Source organism: Tachysurus vachellii, chromosome 5 (assembly GCF_030014155.1).
Source record: "Tachysurus vachellii isolate PV-2020 chromosome 5, HZAU_Pvac_v1, whole genome shotgun sequence".
NCBI lineage: Eukaryota > Metazoa > Chordata > Actinopteri > Siluriformes > Bagridae > Tachysurus > Tachysurus vachellii.
This window is the reverse complement of record NC_083464.1, coordinates 18807520-18827818: the sequence shown is the minus strand read 5'-3', so window position 1 is coordinate 18827818 and position 20299 is coordinate 18807520. Positions and strand designations below refer to the sequence as shown.

Sequence of the window (20299 nt, the reverse complement as noted above, 5' to 3'; positions counted from 1 at the left end):
TTTATATCCAGTCCTCAGGCCAACTCTGTTGACCAAACCCAAGGTGATACTATCTTATTGCTATTTTTAAACCTTCAGTTTAAAAAGCCTTGTCTTGAGAAAGTATGTAGGCAGTCTGGTTTTGCTGGTAAGTATTAAGACACATTTTTTTGTCACCTGATCATGATAATTAGTTCACAGACCAATCAAGTCACTCTAAGTAAGGTCCTTCCTGGGCAAACAAAAGCTCAGCTATGGAATCAGGGCAGGGAGAGGGCATTTCATTTACACACACTTCTTCAGTCAATAACACAAAGAAATGTAACAAAACAGAATATACCAGGCTTCTTTGTTCATGATGTATGTTACCAAACCGGCTTTTTTTCATTTGTGTCTAGGTGTCTTAACAGGATTCCTAGACTTCAGTGCAGGTTTCACTGAGCTTTAAAGCTACAGTACACTCAAGGTTTTCTAGAACAGATGGAATTGTTCTAATGCACTTCATATATAATAATCAATTACAGGAAATAATGTTTAAAATAAATAATTGCAAATTATTAACATTCCGTAGAAATCCATTATGAAGTCATCAGTGTGAATTAAAAAAAAACCCAACTTTTGAGTGCTCAGCATACGTGAGTACACCCCGACAGATTCTTTTAGAAAAGCCTCCACCTTGCTTTAAAATTAAAACGTGCTATGGGATTCTATACAATGACATATTTGTACAAATCTGGTTAATTTGTTTTAAATAAGATTATTCAGCACCAAAGGCAAAATTGGAACTATTCTAACAAAATAATTTAAGATTATGGTGCAAAAATGAGTACACCCCAATGAATGGAAAAGAAAATTCACAAGACCTGAGAAAGAAAATAATTTCTTTGCACAAAAAAGGTAAGAAAAAAATAAGAAAATTAGTAAAGCATTAGTAATGAGCTTGAATACTGTCAAAAGTGATCCAAAAATGTAAAAAGGATACAAGTTAACACCTTGTCAAGAGCGTTTCATAATAAAAAAAAAGTTTGCCATGCAAAATCGCCATGCAAGTTCAGCACAGCTGGCTAAATCATTAGAATGTCAAACTGGGGTGAGTGTTTTACCGTGACACCATACAATGTACACTGCAGATGAGTGGCATGCATGGCTGTCGTCCACGAAAGAAGTCACTGCATAGCCCATGTCTAGAATTTGCCAGGGCTCATGTTGACAAAGGCGCAGACTACTGGGACTATACTTTGGTGTGATAAGACAAAGATTTTTGCAACTCCTCATTTGAATTAAATGTATTATTTTTCTTATTCTAAAGATGTTAGGTGACCACAATGTTGTGTTAATATAATAAAACTGTTTCTGTAAAAATGTTGCAAATTGCTCTCATATTCACTGAGAATTTGATAAAAATCTTAATTTTCAAAGGGGCTGTACTCATTTATGCTGAGCACTGTATTTCATACATAAAATATTGGCATTTAGAGAGGCATTCAGGGCGGTGTGCTTTCAAAAAATGTAAAAAGTTCAAAATATTCACAGAAGTGCTATCGCAGTTGTGAATATAGCCAAGTGCCACTTTAAATATAGTGAAATGTCTTTGGTATAATAAGCTTCACAATGTGTTCAACTTGATATATTTCAGTTGGTATTGAATTAGTCAGGGTTTCAATATTATGATTGCCCTGTAATTGTAACTGCCTTAACCTGTCATTTATAAGCCCAAATTTTTAACTCTTAAACAATTAGTCGCATATCTGAAAAGAATGGTTATAATTCATTAATAAAAAGAACTGATTAAAGCATTTCATAAATATACGTTTTACACACATGTAATTGGTTGAAACAGTAGTTTAGAAACCTGTCATGGAGTATACGATACAATACGATAGATAAATGCTAGTATTATTCCTTAGCTAAACCCAGACTTGTTTGTTTTTGTTTTGTTTTGTTTTTTCGGTGAGATAGTTTGAAAGGGTTCTGATATACAATATTTCCACCCTTCATGGCATTTTGTCTGTAAATGACTTATTTACTTTATTTACTTTACATTAATTTGCTGTATGACTTATTTACTGTATGGAAGTAACGCATGGTGAACTAATTCAGTTTGGACAGTGCTCACAGTTTCCATATGAAGTCTTTTGTATGTCCTATTTTTAGATTTGTCGTAATCCTTTTTTTCTTTACTGACAGAAGCCATAAAGCTCCCACCTACTTCTGACCGATCCATGTCTAAACATAAGTGAGGTGGAAAGAGTTTCGTCGGTGGGTGTGGCCAAAATAATTAACCACGCCCATTTGTCGTGACGTCACTGAGAGGGCGCGCGAGCAAGATTCCCGAACTGGAGGCTGTTGCCGGAGTTACATGAAAATGGCGACCGCCGGTCCCGCAGACCCGGGCTTTACAGCCCCCCCGGGTAAACAAATTCTTATCAAGGGTCTTCTTATATATGCTCAATTTGCGTTCTCAGTTATACATAGCTTTGTAAAGATTTTAATTATTTCAGGAATTAGCTTTCCATTGTGTACGACAAGAATAACCGGTAAAAGCTTCGAATGTTTGTGTTCTAAAGTACTGAGTGAAATTCTCACACTAGGCTAATTTAGCTAACCTAGCGAGCTAATTCCCTCAGACACCAACTACGTTATAAACGCTAAGACAGGATATGTTAAGCAGGTCTGTATTGTATGTTACACAGTCAGTTATTTCGCTAGCGGTAAAACGTTATTTTGTGGTGTTGTAGCCTTGTGTTTGTGATTGAGTTAGCTCTGATGCTTCTAGCTCTGATGCTAGCTAAAGTTAGCTGAACCAGGAGTGGAACGTTATCTACGGTGTTTATTGTACACGAGCTGGGAAGCGATATAGATAGATGCATGGAAAGTGCGACAGTTTTGTTTTTCGTCTTCACTTTTATTCCCTTTTCGTGTTCAGCCTCGATATTGTTGGATAATTTAAACAGCACATTTTTCAACGGCGTTCGACTGCCTGCTAGCGAGCTACTTAGTGTTAGTTAACCGAGGCAGCTAAATAACGTGTCCAAAAAAACGTTTACTAGGACTATTCTATCTGACACTTTGTTTATTTCTTCTAAGCTTATGTATTAAATAACGTATAAAGACTTGTGTGTTTTTTTTCTTCTTACTGAAACGGACTATACACAACTCTTGTGTCCTCGCTGTAGCTAGCTTTGTTGTTTCTGTGCTGCGTGGTCTGTGTTGTGTTGTATTGTGAAAGGAGATTTCCATTTCTATTATATCCCAGTGTTCGGTATCTCTCCTCACCTCTTTTTTCAGGTACTTGGATCGTGTAAACCCATTGTTCAGACTCGTATTTGCTTGCAGAAGAACAGGCATGGTCACTTTGTTGTTTCTGTGTTTCCAGTCTTATATCTATACCTGGTCATGCCTTACTTGTTTTCCTCTGATTCAACATCGGTGAGATCTTGTCTGGAGTAGGTTTAGTGTGCCAGATGTAAATATTAGGGGAAACGGTTCTCCCTAAAATAGCATTTGAGTTAGTACCTGGACGGTTCGTGTAAAATGTCAGTGTCCTGCCCCCAAAATATCTGTGCTTTATGCTGCCTTTAATGTTCTAATTTGGATAGCAACAGTTTTGATATAAATGTTAGAATCGATTTTGTTTTAATTGTTTAACTTTAATTATTATGGTAAATATTACATTTTCAGTTCTAGTTGATTATTCCTCTTTTATTTTCATTTCTGTTTTCTAATAGCAGCTTTTAGTAATAACTACAGATTTAGACCATAGATGCTGGATTACATCTGTAATCTGCAGTGTTGGTACAAATAGGATTTACCAGCAGGCACACATTTGAAAAGTAGTTTACAAAACTTCCCAAATTATTTTGCTCTTGACCAAACGTGACGTCCACCATCAACAGAAATCTCATTTTTGTGTCTACATTGTACTTAGATTTATTTTTCAGATACCATGTTCATTAATAAATAGATAAATAATAAAAAAAAATGAGCCAGTTAGCCTGATAGGCGGATATTCATCTGTTGTCTCTGGCTGGCTCTTACAGTATGAACCAAGTTATTATAATTTAGGTAAAGTACAATCACAAAAAGAAAAAAGAGGTGCTGTGCAAAATTGGTTGTGACCGTATTTGTTGTAGGAATTCTTTCATGCATAAACCACATACACTAGACCTTCGTGATGTGTAATGATCAACAATTCAGGAAAAAAAGTTTTACAAACCATTTTCCAGGTTCCAAGGACAATACTGAAACTAAAAAATAAGTGGAACAAATGTCTTGTTCCCCAAAAACACAACGGATCCGCCCTGGTATCTGAGTCTCCTTCAGTTTAACAGTGCTTTTTTATTTATCTATTAATTTGTTTATTTTTTCACATATGTTCTTAATGGTCACTTAGATAGTTACTCTGGATTTTCTTGGGCATATGTACTTGGTCGTCTGTTTGACCCAAAACTCAAAATTGTACTGAATTGCTGGTCCACAGTAATTATGTTTCAATCCACTCCCTTACACAATCAGTTCAGTCAGTAGTAAAAAAAAGAATGCTTCTGAACTCCTCTTGTATTTAAATGGCAATAGAAGTAGCTTATGATTTAGTTGGTCTCATCCAAGGTGTCTTACCCCCACAGATTTGAGGACTCCCTTCTGGAGGATGCTGGTCTCTCAGAGAAGTACATGCATGGTTGTGCTGTGCCAGCATTTGTTTTTTGTGTTTGAAAGGAAATTAACAAAAAGTTTTAAAAGGGCATTATGAAGTCACATTTGAGTTTTGAGGGCACAATATTTTTAAATTCCAACATTTCTTTTTTGTCAACATCAGCTAATCTTTGCAAGAATTGCTCTCATTACTCAAGGGTGATGAGTGTTTTGGTGATTGTTGATCATTTCTTTCAGCCACAGTTAGTTAGGTCCGTTCAATAACTCTCATACATTACACATCAGCACATTTAAAGGGCCAATAAGTTTGTTAGAGAATGTTAACTGGGACATGTTATATTTTTATTTATTTTTTTGCTGTGTAGTGTAAAGTGTTGTTGGTCTATTAGGCCACTCTTGTGTGTTCTGGGCACCTATGGATGCATAAGATGTAATTGTGTACAAATGGAGCTAAACGGGTATTGCTTGGCATTTAGGTTGCAGGCTGTTATTCACTAAAAATGAGCCTTTTTTTAATCGGGGTTTCTGGCATAGCCCAGCATGCACAAAGTCAGTTGTGTGCTTTCAAATGGATTACACTAGAACATGAGTTTTTGGTCGCGATTTTTCTGTATACATTATTGACTAACTGTATAAAAAGACTATTAATTTTTGTTGTCTTGAAGATGCTGCTATATCTCAAAATGGATGCTGTTTTTCCCGTAAAAGAAAGATTAAATTACACAATGTGTCTGCAGGGATGGAAAACAGGTTGAGTTAGATTACACTCTAATTAAAAAGTATAAAGATCTAAAACCCCATTTAAAATTTCTAGGTATATGTAGATGTGTAGATGATTTGATTCCGATTTTTTTTTTTGCCAATTAAAACTCATTTTATAAATTTAAATGTTGTGCTATATATTACCTTTATCTATTACCTTTTCTATAGTGAAATTGCAGTGACTAGGTGAGCCAGCTAATATTCCTTAAATGCTGTTATAGAATATCATATTATGCTTCTTAGATGAATCTTGGGTAATTACAGATACTAGAGACACTTGAGATAAATTGGTACTGCAAAAGGCATCCCAGAAAGAATGATAAATATACTCAAGTTTTTAAAAAGCTTTCTTAACAGATCCTTTACAAACAAATTTTCATGGATCTTTTCTTCTTTAAAGGGTCCAGTCGAAAAACAGCTTCACCAGAGGTGAGTGTTAGACAGCAATCTTTTTGTTATTTATGCCTAGACTATAAACTAAACAGAGATTTAGCTTATTTGGGTTATTTTACAAATGTGTTGTGAGTAACAGTTTACTCTATGGAACTGATTAGATAGTACGAGCATTAAGAAAATGTGATCTCACACTTTCCACAGGGCCCAGGGTCGTCTCAGAGTATGAAGAAGACTATTGGTCATCGAGGGATTAACCCCACTGGAGAGACCACTTATAAAAAGGTCAGTTAATTTTGGAACGTTCAAACAAGGAAACAGGGCATCTTGGTACCTAGTAACCGAAATACAAAGAGCTGTTTATAAAATGCTGCTTATCATATGAATTCATTAATCACTGTAGATAACAAGCTTGGTGAAATGAGGGCTAGTCTTCTGTGCTTACTTGCACAGAAAGAACCCATTGCAGGGGCCACTAATCTGCTAATTTCCTAACATTTCTCCCACCAGACAACCTCTTCTGCCTTGAAAGGAGCCATTCAGCTTGGTATTACTCACACTGTGGGAAGCCTGAGCCAGAAAGCTGAGAGAGATGTTCTTATGCAGGACTTCTATGTGGTAGAAAGCATCTTCTTCCCAAGGTATGAGCTTTCTACTATTTTGTGCTGATTCGGGGCTATAAAATATATTGTGTGCTTCTTGTTCCTGATGTTTCAGTTATAGGTATCTAATTATATACACTGCATGGCCCAAAAAAGTCACACACTCTGATATATTGTTGGAACGATTTTGCTTTAATTACAGCTTTCATTTGCCATGGCATGATTTCTGTAAGCTTATGCAGTGTCAGAACATTTATTTCTGTCCAGAGTTGTGTTAATTTCTTGCTGAGATCTTGTACTGATGAGTGTGTGTTCATGGTCTGTGTGTGTTCACTGCTGTGTGTGTGCACTTTGGATGGGTTAAATGCAGAGAACAAATTCTGAGTACGTGTCACCATACTTAGCCGTATGTCACGTCACTTCATGATGGGGCAGTTAAAACACTGCGTCAAATCTTCTCCAGCACATCTCAGTGGGCTTAACTTCTGGACCCAGTGGTGGCTAATCTGTGTGTGAAAATGATGTCTCATGCTCCCTGAAAAGCTTCCTGGCATTGTCATCTTGGAATGTCTGTGCCAGCAGGGAAAACTTGGTCCTAGTTTTCAGTATGTTTAGGAAGTCAACTGACCTCATATTTTTGGGCATATAATGTTGCTGAACCTAGAACAGAGAACCCTTATCATAACACTGCCCCCACAGGCTTGTGTGGCAGGCATTAGGTATGATGGGTGTATCACTTTGCCCACCTCTCTTCTTACCCTAAATCACACATCACACCTCTTATGGCGATATTTAAGTTCTTTTCTGAGCGCATTGCTTCCTTAAATATGATGGTTCACCACTATCTTATCCTGTCTGATGCAGGCTATTAATTTCATCTTTCTGAAACCGAGTAACATCATCTTTATGACCACAGGATGTTTTCACACATGGTTGTTTAAGAAATGAGAAACTACTCACTGCTTCAATTAGGGTTAAATAACTCCAGTTTCCAACTGAAACACATTAAACACTGCAGTAATTACTTATTTTGAATAGTTACATTCTGGTGGTGGTTTTTTTTTTTTCGGCTAGGCAGTGTAGTGTATGTAGTGTAGCTATTCAAATTCACCTTGCCTTTTAAAACCTTATCCTTCAATAGCATCCCTCTTTTATTACATTCTGTTAATTTCAGGATGTTCAGGGCATAACACTTGGTTTCTCTTTTTTAAAAAGTGGGCTTGTAATATATTTTTTTTTTTTGAGATATTATGTACCATTTATGCCAACTTTAATTTCTGTCTCTCCATTTCTTAGCGAGGGAAGTAATCTGACTCCTGCACATCACCATGGTGACTTCCGGTTTAAGACATATGCACCCATTGCCTTCCGTTACTTCAGAGAACTCTTTGGCATTCGACCTGATGATTACCTGGTCAGCTAAAACCCTTATGCTACACATAATTGTTGGCATGTTAAATATTACTGCTTGCTCATGGGTTGTATTCATGTTTCTTTTTTATGCTTCTGCAGTACTCTCTGTGTAATGATCCTCTGATTGAGCTATCGAATCCTGGTGCAAGCGGCTCAATCTTCTATGTCTCCAGCGATGATGAGTTTATTATTAAAACGGTCCAGCACAAAGAAGCGGAGTTCTTGCAGAAACTACTGCCAGGATATTTTATGGTATGTCATTTTATGTGAATTCACTTATAACATTTTGTATGTGTTTTTTTTTTGTGTTGTTAAGAAGAGTGTATAGAGCAGAGGCATTCAACTAAAATTTAAAGAGGTCGAATAAGAGAAAATTTCGAAAGGTCCGGAAGAAAGGTCCGGAAGATCATAATGTCTAACTAGTTAATGTGATGTGTATATATAAGTAGCCTAGTAGTTGTATCAACATCTGCAAGCAATCAATACCTGACTGTCAAATCAAATAAATCAAAAACCTTCTGACAATATTTGTCACGTAACATAGAACTGAACATATGTATGATTGTAGACATGTATAACGTTCTCTCATTAAATAAATTAAAGTAGGGCTACATTTCAAAATAAGAAAAAATAAATAAAATGTGAAAATTGTGTATATTTAAATAAAGTGCTTAACCTTCCCTTTTATATCTCATTGAGAGAACTGAGCTCTAGCTTGGCTTGGCAATATTTTAAACTTGGGCTTGAATGGAGTCAGGGCCATTCTCATACACATGTGGAGGTGCTCATTAGTGACCCTGGAACGATATTTAGATTTGATTATGTTCATTGTAGAGAAAGCTGCCTCGCAGTTGTATGTAGAGCCAAACATGGTCAGGATGTATAGGGCTACTTCCCTCAGAAGTCGCTGTCTCAAGGACGCTGTCTTCAGATTTGAGTGGATATGTTTGTTCAAAACCTGTATGTTTTGTCTCATAATGGCGTTTCACATTGACACTTTTAATAAGTGCCATGGTTTCTGAACATATGAGACACACTGGTTTAGTGTGAAGTGGGAAGTATGAATCTGTCCATTCTGGATTAAGTGCTCTATTTTCGCTGTCCACTTTTCTTCTTTTGGAGAGCGCCATTTGTTCTTTATTCTCCCTTTCTCCGTCTCACTCGTCTGTTTCTCTCCCTTTCTCCGTCTCACTCGACTGTTTCTCCCCCTTTCTGCGTCTCACTCGTCTGTTTTTCTCCCTTTGTTTTCTACATGTATCGCTATCTTTCTTTCACGAGTAACTTTACTCTAATTCTCTCTCATCTGTCTTGCTCTGTTGAGTTGCAGGAATGCGCGGACTTGATTGGCTGAGTGGTATCATGTGGGATGGTTTAACTCCCATGCAATTGGTCTGTGCGTTTCCACTACCACTACCGTAAAGAATGCAAAAGCTGTGCCGGTTAAAATAAAAACGCTTCGTCGACCTTTAAATCGCAACCTTTTGTTTTGGCTGTAGGTCCGGGTCCTTATTGGACAGCTTCTGGGTCCGGACCCGGACCGCGGTCCGCCTGTTGGTGACCTATGGTATAGAGGGACTAACCCAAGGGGTGTGCTTAATATTTTTTTTAATAATAAGATTATTAATAATATTGGCTTATAGTGTATCGTTCTTTCTTTCTCTGTTTGTTAGAATTTAAACCAAAACAAACGGACACTGCTGCCCAAGTTCTATGGATTATACTGCGTGCAGGCAGGGGGGAAAAACATACGCATTGTAGTGATGAACAACCTTCTGCCACGCTCTGTACCGATGCACCTCAAATATGACTTAAAGGGTTCCACTTACAAGCGCCGAGCCTCTCCCAAAGAGCAGGAGAAAAATGTACCCACGTACAAAGACCTTGATTTCAACCAGGACATGCCTGATGGAATTCAACTCGAGCCAGACAACTACAACGCTCTCAGTAAAACCATTCAGCGAGACTGCCTGGTGAGTGTGCCCACATGTGTATCAGAACTATAATCACTGTAATTGTCTTGGACTGCATTCATATGCACAGACCATAACTTCTAGATAATGACAGTAGTCTTTGTTTTAAGATACATGCCAGCTTCACTAGAATAATTGTCTCTGATCCTTTCTTAACATGGCTGTTTACATTGTGGTGGTTTTAATGATTTGGTTGGTGGTTTTTGTTTAGTTGTTGCAGAGCTTTAAGATAATGGACTACAGTTTACTGATTGGTATCCACAATGTGGATCAGGCAAACCGTGAGCGTTTTGGCGTAGGGGAAATCTGCAGGCCTGTGGAGGGGACAGTCACACCTGACCAGAAGAGGCCTCAGGCACAGAAAGCCCTGTACAGTACAGCTATGGAATCCATCCAAGGAGAGGCACGTGGGAAGAGCACAATGGACAGCGAGGACCAGTCAGTCATCTATTTCTTAACTATAGCCATGTCTGTTTGATTCACTACTCATGTGTGCACATAATTCTGTCCTGCCTTTGTGTTTATATTTTCTTTTGCATTCTTCCTGTATTTTTTGGTGTGAAAACTAGAATTTAATTCACCAGGAGAACTGCAAGTATGGAGAACATTCTTCCAGAAGCAAATGTGTACCTTTCTTTGGGGAAAAAACTAAACAAAATGATTTTGACTGTGGCAGAGGATATCTAAGTGACCCATTTATTTGCAATCAAGAAAAGCGCTCATATGGAGTCCAGACTCAAAAAAAAAAAAAAAAAGTGTGCAAAATATTGTCAATTTGCTTTCAGAAAGCACATTCTGTATGAGAGAATAATAATTTAGGACTCTATCAGTATTGTACTATGAGAATTCAGGTTTGATGTTTTCATATATACAGGTAAGGATTTTATTCATAATTGCCTGCCACAGAAATGCATTTAACAACCCACTAAAGGAAATTATCCCTACTTCCTTCTGACTTTAGCAAAGCAAAACATTAATTAACATTTGGTATAAATGTTCAAATGTAATCATAGCCACGGTCATACTTTTGCCAGTAGCTAATTTGTAAGGCCACAAATGTGTTGCATCAAAACATTATCATGCAGGGATACATGGCTTCATAATTGTTCTCTCCCAAGAATTTCATATTCTACTGTTAGTCTGTATTAAGAGCTAAACTAGCTAAAACACCTTTTCACATTATGCTAGCTGTTACGTTTTAGACTGGTAGTTCTGGGCAATAAAATCATGGGACTGGGCAGCACACTGGAGCTTCCACTTGTCTGGTGGGCTTGTTTTTCAGTTTGCTGAACTTTGTAAGACTATTTTCAATCTGTTCGACTGTGTAGGTGGGGTGGTATCCCAGCTCGGAACAGTAAAGGAGAGCGGCTACTGCTATACCTTGGCATCATTGATATTCTGCAATCATACAGGTAACTTAACAAGCCATGCTCTGTAATTGTGTGTTTTCTAGGTTAAAGAAATTTCAAAACATTATTATAATAATGATCCTCACAATAATTAATTGAGTCAAAATAGAAAAATACTGCTAATAATTTTACAAGCAAAGCTTAGTTTAAAATATTACCATATAGAAAGATAATAATTACATATGAAACATAGTACGCTTCTCCATTTTTTTTTGACATGTGCCATGTTCTTGGAAATGCGGCTTTGTAGATTCATCAAGAAGTTAGAGCATTCCTGGAAAGCACTGGTCCATGATGGGGTAAGATATCAAATGTAGTTTATCTTCATCATTTGTTTCAAGAATTAAACACCATGCTATTTAAAATGCATTTGCCACTTTTATTTGTTTATTTTTTCTAGGACACCGTGTCTGTTCATCGGCCAGGTTTCTACGCAGAGCGATTCCAGCGATTTATGTGCAACACAGTATTTAAAAAAACAAGTAGGTTTCCAAATGATCTGAATTTCAGTTCTTATTCCATTGACACACGTCTCTATTTTAATGTGCTCTGTCTGTTGAGAAACATGATGCAATGCTGTATGTGCTTATGTTTTGGTGCTCTCTTGCTGTCTCCAGTGAAATCATCACCATTGAAGAAGAGCCGTTCTGGTTGTCAGAGTGTGTCCAGGAGACTGCCCATGGGCACTGCATTCCCAAGTGCCCAATCCAGCAGTCATATGCTTCCTGATTCTCAACTTGTCTATCGTAGTCACTTTACCCACCCTGAAACTGATGTTGAAATTGGTGAGAAGAAGAGAAATTATTTAACCAAAAAAATCCATTATCTATTCAAACCAGGTTGTCCAGAGACCAGATTTGTATGCATCTGCTTTATTATTTTCCAGGAATGCAGTTAGGCAGACCTGACCTACTCCCGAACATGCCACCCCTAGCTGGAACCTCAAGTGACTTTGAAGCAACTGATATGCCTTCAGTCCCCCCACTCAGGTTTCAACACATTAACTTGTATCTGTATCTTGACAATTTAATATCACACTTTCAAACCTTTCAGAATATTTTTGTTCATGCTTATATTATGTTGGTTGCTTGTAGGTCGGTTGGGGTGGAGGTGCACAAAGCTGCAAGCACAGAACCTGATAGCAACACTTTTCTAAGGTAATGCTGAATGGATGTGCTTTGCTATTGACTGGGTCATTGCATGATAATTGAAAGGCTCACTACTTACCTTCCGCCCCCTCTCTTAGTTTGGGCGCTGAAGTTGAAGATGAGCAAATGAGTAATGAAGACGCAATTTCTCTCAAAGACATCATCCCAGAGACCAACATTTGTTTTGTAAGTTTAATGCTAATTATTGACTATTGTTGATGTCTTTACATCAAAAATTATGTTCGTGATAAAGTTAAATGTTAAGTGAAATACTAAGTGTTTAATGTCACCAGATATGATACAGAACCGCACAAAAGTGTACCATGCGATTCTCTGAAGTGTGTGTGTGTAAACTTACAAGGTTTATAAAGATGGGTAACCTGCATCTTTTGCCTGTTTTTACAGTAAGACAGCTTGGAAACATGATCCAGGAAAAGAGGGAGACATGAAAATGCGTATGAAAGAGCGTCTCTGATCATTTGAATAGAACATTTGAACTGTTTCTCCCTGTTGGAAAGAGTGGAAGTAATTCCAAGCCTTTGGAGTCACACCTCAGTGGGTGTGGACAGAAGAGTGTGAGTGGTAGACTCTCTTCTTTCTTCAACACAGGGTATGCTGCTATGACTCCATCTGTTGACTACACATTTCCTCCCCAGAGCTTCAGAGACACATTTGATCACACTGCATGTTGTTCATAAACACACAGATGTTGGTCTTTCCGTTCAGACACAGCTTTGTTGCTCATACATACACATACTGGAAAGAAGCCTGGGGAAGTTATTTATTCTGTAAGTTCTATTCTGACTTTGCTCTATTTTTACAACAAAGAGGACTTTGAACAAATTATATTGGTATTTCATACTGGCTTTAACACTTTTTTTTTATATAAATATCAGTCAGTATTATTTAAATACTCTGCTGTGTTTGTACTTTTTTCCCTCATAATTCTGAAGATGTTTTGAAGTGATTCCTCCACAGCCACCTGCTTTTGCAGTAATTTGTATACCAGGCATATAATTTGCTTTTTAATTGGTAGGATTATTTCAGAATGATGCCTCTTCAGACCTGAAGACATAACATTTAAGAAATAGATGCTGGAGCAAATCAAGGTGCATTACTCTTCTTAGCCCTGTTCCTAATGGGGTGATCTTTGAACTGTCGTGACTGTGTTCTAGCCTGATAATTGAACAAATTCAGTCAAAAAGGTCCTTTTTTCCCCTCTAAAACAAAAAAGCAACATTGTTTTTGTGCTCGCCTGTTTTCTTAATTTGCGTTTCAGTGCCAATGACATTTATTTTCTGTTGACATGATTGTTATTCTAAGCTTTTTTGTGTATGCATGTGAAGATCTCCTAAGCATTTTTTGTCAATCTTGACTGTTTCCATTCTTTTAAAAGGACCAATCATTGTAAATTCATTAGTGGATATAGGCCTGCTTGTTGATGCCAATGGCCTTCAATCCATTGATTATGTACTGTGTTTTTGTAAATAGTTGTGTAAATATTATTTACTTTTGTGTGCTTGCATACCTATTACAAAGACTAATATGCTTTCATGAAGCAATATGTATTCTAAACTAACAAATTAACATGTTTATATTTGTTATACGTTCTTGGCATGCCTTCTGTCTGCTTCTACTAACTACTCATAAGAACCTAATTTCTGCTGGATACAGAAATTAACTACATTTGTCACATTAATTATGCAAGTGGCATTTCAATGCGACAGTTATCATTACAGTAATAATTACAGGCCTTTGGCATTTATGTTGATTTGCTTTAGTTCGCCCTCAATTTTATTGTAACATAAATGCCATTATCTGGAAACACACTTATTTAACATATCTAAATTGTCCAGTTATACATTTTTGTTAGTTGAGCATTATTTTGCACGGACAGTGTGAAGGATGTTGCTTTTTTTTTTGTGTGTGTGTTGTTTTTCTTGGGTTATGAAAAAAAAAACCCTCAGACTTCTTGTTTATATGAACTATATATGGTGTTCTGCTCAAACTAAAGGCAGTGTCCATGCACCATGGAAGTATTTTATCATGTGCTTTATTGGGTTGTGTGTGCAGCGTGGGTCCAAGTGTTCTGAAATTATTCTGAATTAAGTGAAGTTGACCTGCTCCACAAAAGACTAAGTGGCCAAAGGTTTATGAGCCCATTTGAATGTGTGCTAAGAGGGAGGGATTTCATCATTTCTTATCACTAAATGTTCTCTACTGGTCTGGTCACTTAGATTTCCTCACTGTTCTCTAAAGTAATTGATATTTGTTTCAACGTATCCATGTGTCCATGAAGTGGACATTTACAGTGGCCTACTTGCTGCTTCATCCTATTCTTTCAAATACACTAAGCTGGTAGTGGTGCAATTTGTGTCACATGACTACTGGTTCCAACATATTTTAGGCCTATTAAACTTAATCTGCATAACCAACACAATATGCATTCTCCATGTGCACTAAATTTTTTAAGACTCTTATATAAAGAGCCATTAAAATACATCAAATCTTTATTTGTTCAGCATGTTTTATTTTAGAGTAGAATAAAACTCAGATGTTATTTTGCAATCTTGACTGACGACTTCTGCCAAAAGCATTGATTTCATCACTTTTACAGTTGCTGGGGTACAAAGTCATTACCGTTTTGGCCACCAAAATGCTGGATATCCAAAAGGATTCTAAATGAATACAGTAATGGTATTCAAGGGTGTCATCGGGAGCGATATGCAGTCAATTGTGCACAAAACAACAAGAAGAGAATCTTTAAAATTGCCATGTAAGTTTTTTTAGATGCTTTTTGTATGTAGGAAGGATGACCTTAACTGGCCTCCAAGATTTATACAGGATTACCACCAAAAGTGAACACAGTTGGTGTCCTTACCCTTGATGATCCTAAACCTTTATTTTGGACTTGCAATTATTTCACTGGTTGGTTCTATATTTTTATAATGGTTGAAATCTTGTAACCACAAATAACCAGGGTTGTGATTAGAGCAATGTGACATTTAAAGAGAACATGTATTTATCTGTTAAAGCAAGTGCTATACTACAATGGTCAAAGGTTCTTGCACTTTATGCTTTCATGATTTTAGATCTTTCCTGCATTTTTCTTTCCATTGTGCAGTGTAACATCTCATTTATGTGTAATCAGTGTATTTCCCCCTCCTCAAATTGTTCTTGTTTTGCTTGCATTTCTTGAGACCTGAACTTCAGTGCCCTGATTAAGGCAGGGTTTACCTAGTCATGTGACGGGTGCCTGCAGACTCCTTTGTGTTGTTTAAATTTGTGTTAGCTGAATGATGAGCGAGTAGTTAGCTAATGTCCTGCCCATGAGTCTATTTGCAGTGTTTTAATTGTACTGACACAGACTTGTGGTGATACTGATTAATGCACAACAGACACATCAGTCTTGCACAATTCACACAGCATGATGTGCTGGCAACAAAGACACTACCATATGAACTATTGCAATATTACATTTCTGACAGCTTATGTTTTGGTAACTATTTATTAGGAAACCATTTTTGTACCTTGTGTGATTGTATGAAACCTAATTTACTGTGTAGCATAGAAAATTGCTAAAATGCTGTAAAGCAACAAAAATTTTCTTTTAATTGCTTTCCTGGCAAAGGTGAGAGTCTGACATTGTACACTGTATTTGTTGTCTTTAAGGTATTCTATATTACACTTTTTTTTTTTTTTTTTGTAAAAACATGATTGTCTAGTGTTTTCAGAAGTAGAAGCATTGCCTATATATTTTTACTCAGCTTGTGTATAATGTGTATATGTACTGTATATAAGCAGCACACAAGACCCCTGCCCATTCCCTCATGATGTTATTACCTGCCTTTCCTGCCAATTTAATGTGGTGGTGGTGGATTTTTTTCCCCCCTCCATATTGTCACTTTTCAGTAGGCTAATAAATTTTTAAACTTTTTGCTGGCTTAGTGTCCTGTTTTCTTTTACTCTCCTGCAGACCACAGGACAATTTGACCCCACTGGAAAGTTTAATGTGTCATAACTTTTCTTCCACATCTTTGCCTGAAATTTACCAGGATTGTTCCAAATGATGAACTTTGCAAGTAAAATTACATTTGTCTATTTTTGTTGAACTATGTGTTCATAAAATACTTTCCTCCTCAAGAGCAAGGGGTCAATTTGACCACCACATTTAGTGGGGCAATAGGTCATACTTTTGCCCTTTTCAGCGCAATGAACATACATACAGACACACAAATTCACACATAAAATGTCCACTAACACACACTCAAAACACACCACACACACATACAAATTGGGCTTTGCATTTCATTAGGCCTCCAGAAAAAAAAAAGCTACACATTTGTAAATATTTCACACTTTTGATATACCTTTGCCTAGCAGAGGGCAAAATATGATCTACCGAAATGATGCTACACACACACACACACACACACACACACACACAAGCATTGAGCATTGGAATTCATTAGGCTTCCAGAAAAAACAAAAGCCTACTCATTTGTAAATATTTCACACTTGTTATATGCATTTGTCCAGCTGGGGGCAAAATCTGATCTACCAACAAGCTTTACACACACACACACACACACAAGCATTGGGCATTGCAATTCATTAGGCCTCCAAAAAAAAAAAAAAAAAAAAAAAACAATCATTTGTAAATATTTCACACTTGTTATATGCATTTGTCCAGCTGGGGACAATATCTTCTCTTCTACCAACAAGCTTTACACACACACATTGTGTTTTCATATTGAATGTGAATATGTTTCATATTTGTTTCCTCTCTCTTATTTATGAATTTAGTTGCATCAGTCAGCTTTGACCTGGGGATGTTTGACATACACCAGCCAGTGGTTATCCAAAATAATATTTAATAATTTCTGCTTATTTTACTCAAAAACATGGCATAATTTCATGAGGTTTATTGTTTATAAATTAAATATAATAAAAAGCATAAGAGGTGTAAAGGAAGTTTTATTCACAAGAAATTATGCCATGTTTTTGAGTGGTGTGTGTGCATAGCCGATCGGCCCTATACGCACACTACGCAAGTTGCGTAGGTCCCCGCAAATTACGCAAGGCCCTGCCTCGTTTTACAGCGTGTTAATGTTTACTGTGTAGCATGGGCGAGGCTAAAAAGGAGCTCAGCACCCCTAAAATTTTTATTAATATTTTAGTCCAGTGGGTCGCCGCCGCTGTGGAGTAGCACAGGACGTGAGTGACTCGTCCATAGTCATAAACGGAGAGAAGTAGCGCCGGTTACAATGTTCTTCTGCAAGACGCATGCAGTTCTGTTTATTAACTGCTAGAGCGTGAAACAAAAACAGCAGCGCGACAAATAAACTGCGTACCTGTGTAGTGTGTACGTGTGTCTCTGTTGTTAAAGTTTATCGTTAATTTGATACTCATTTTCAGAGGTGGGTAGTAACGAGTTACATTTACTCCATTACATTTACTTGAGTAAGTTTTTGAAAAAATTATACTTCTAGGAGTAGTTTTAAATCACTATACTTTTTACTTTTACTTGAGTAGATTTGTGAAGAAGAAACTGTACTCTTACTCCGCTACATTAGGCTACAATGATCTCGTTACTTTTCTTGTTACCTCTTTGGTATTCTACGCATCAATTTTAATGTTTTATTTTGACAGATAGAGAAACTTCCGCTAAGGCTCTACCACGTGACTGTGTTTCACCAATCAAACGTAGTTGTACAGACTCGTCACGTTAACATACTCAATCTCAGCGGCGGGACGCGTTAGTTAGTAACACAGCAGTTTTGTCGCGTTCAGCTGTTTCGAGTTTTTTTATGTGCTCAACTTTACTCAGCGCCGCAAGAACCGACAAACAGATGACGTCAGACGTGTCGTTTCTTGCAGCGCCGAACACACATATTTAAAGGGATAGTTCACTCAAAATGAAAATTCTGTCATCATTTACTCACTCTCATGTTGTTACAAACCTGTATAAATTTCTTTGTTCTGATGAACATGAAGGAAGATATTTTGAGAAACAAAAACAGCTTTGCAACCAGAAGCTTTAGCTTACCTGAAACTAAGGAAAGTACTAGAGGCTTCCTGAAATTAATTAAAGGAGTAGAGATGTATTTCATTATTATTTCCCTTTCATCAAGGTATCGAATGTGCAACAATCACAACACAAAAGAAATGAAATGTGTGTGTGTGTGTTTCCTTCTGTTGTTCTGTCACTGGAGACACACACAGTTTATGAGAATTTATGGGCTGCCTCGTTCTAGTTCTGCCTGGTAAAAAAGTATAAAGGTTTGTAAATTTGTGTTACTTGTGCATATTTATTTTTTATTTATTATTTTATTTATTAAGTACTTGAATTTACCTGAATTATTTTAATTTAAGCTATTTTGTAATTAATTAATTTACATTTATTTTATTGATTGGATGAGCCATAATTTGCCTAAAGATTATTTTGTATTTTTGTCTGTCTGATTGTTGTCGTGTTAAAAAAATATATCAGACGTTACTCAACAGTTACTCAGTACTTGAGTAGTTTTTTCACCAAGTACTTTTTTACTCTTATTCAAGTAATTATTTGGATGTCTACTTTTTACTTTTACTTGAGTCATATTATTCTGAAGTAACAGTACTTTTACTTGAGTACAATTTTTGGCTACTCTACCCACTTCTGCTCATTTTAACAATCGGGAGTCATGTAAACATGACGTCACGTGCGTCTTTTGGAAACATGGAAGCCCTGGCGTTTGGACCAGAGTGAAAATAAACAACATATCACTGTATACCACCAGTATGTGTGAAAACACTCACTCACTTTGGTGTATTTATTCATTCCTCACACACAGAGGATTTAACCTGAACCAGGCTTAACTCCTGAACTCCTAGCATTACTCTCTCTCTCTCTCTCTCTCTCTCTCTCTCTCTCTCTCTCTCTCTCTCTCTCTGTGTGTGGCCTGCCAGTGAGCAACGGACATACGACAGTTCTTTAAAAGAAAAAAGACAGAATCAAGTGAGAGACTGGGGACAGTCCATAATGATCTTGTGAAAGGAATTTGTCATTTAATAAAAAGTTAAAAGCCCAATAATAATAATAAAGACATTTAAAATGACACGCCTCGGTGTGCCTTTTGATCATAACCTTAGCTTCAGCACCCCTGAAAAGGAGCTCAGCACCCCTAAAGCTCTGACCCTAGAATCGCCCCTGCTACGTAGATGACAATATGAAGCTGTTATCCATCTGGCCATGAAAAGTGAAAAAAAAAGTGGACCAGTACAAAGAGTAGCGTGATAGCACTCCTAAATGACAATGTTTATAGTCTCTCAAGGTTACAACAACGTTAATGCAATATGGAAACCAATGGATTTACATTAGAATGAGCATAATGCCAGGTCAATATGAATGCACATCCCTCAGTAAATAATAACCATCAGGGATCAAGTATTGCCCTAATGCATACTATAAAACACAGTGACACGGTATTGCAAGCATTTTAGCTTTTATACATTCACATGATATGGATTTTTGATATCAATTCAGTTTTCAATACTTAAAATGTAAATATTAAGAGTGTGATTTCTAGTAGTAACCATATTTTTGATATCAGGAATTACATTTTACATTTTACACTAGTAAAAACATAATTGCTGATATCTGCTATTGCATATTCACTAGTTGAATATTGCAAGAGGCAAGTCATATTATAAATAGTATTTTATATTTGAAAATGGATAAAGAGGAATCTGAGGGAGGCAGTTTAAGTGGGGCCTAATGCAGCTTATAAAATGAATAATAGTAGTAACCTTTGAACCATTTTGACCATTTTTAATGTCAGTAAATAATAAAACCTGTTTTTTTCCAGGTAAAAATTGACTTGAATGCTTATAATTTTTGATTTATAAGCATTCAAGTCAATTTTTACCTGGAAAAAAACAGGTTTTATTATTTACTGACATTAAAAATGGTCAAAATGGTTCAAAAC

At 36.8% G+C, this 20299-nt stretch overlaps 1 protein-coding gene across 3 annotated transcripts; it reads left to right on the top strand.

Moving 5' to 3' along the window:
- The first annotated feature begins 2293 nt into the window (after positions 1-2293).
- On the top strand, positions 2294-16266 carry pip5k1ab (phosphatidylinositol-4-phosphate 5-kinase, type I, alpha, b). 3 transcript variants are annotated; one of them, XM_060870167.1, is made up of 17 exons: positions 2335-2390; positions 4605-4646; positions 5795-5823; positions 5992-6072; positions 6298-6428; positions 7686-7803; positions 7902-8054; positions 9473-9772; positions 9984-10210; positions 11101-11184; positions 11432-11480; positions 11582-11663; positions 11799-11966; positions 12068-12170; positions 12276-12338; positions 12428-12515; positions 12735-16266. In XM_060870167.1, exons 1-17 carry the CDS (start codon positions 2339-2341, stop codon positions 12735-12737), a joined length of 1773 nt encoding a protein of 590 aa, XP_060726150.1. In that variant the 5' UTR covers positions 2335-2338; the 3' UTR covers positions 12738-16266. The 3 variants fall into 3 exon arrangements, with proteins under 3 accessions (XP_060726151.1, XP_060726150.1, XP_060726152.1); XM_060870169.1 differs by having other exon boundaries at positions 2340-2390; positions 4605-4657; XM_060870168.1 differs by lacking the exon at positions 4605-4646 and having other exon boundaries at positions 2294-2390.
- The last annotated feature ends 4033 nt before the right edge of the window (positions 16267-20299 follow it).

Excerpts from the sequence above, each read along its gene's own strand:
- pip5k1ab (XM_060870167.1), top strand. The coding sequence starts at position 2,339 with ATGAAAATGGCGACCGCCGGTCCCGCAGACCCGGGCTTTACAGCCCCC. Across the intron at positions 4,647-5,794 it reads GATGCTGGTCTCTCAGAGAA|GGTCCAGTCGAAAAACAGCT; the intron begins GTACATGCATGG and ends TCTTCTTTAAAG. Across the intron at positions 11,967-12,067 it reads TGAAACTGATGTTGAAATTG|GAATGCAGTTAGGCAGACCT; the intron begins GTGAGAAGAAGA and ends ATTATTTTCCAG.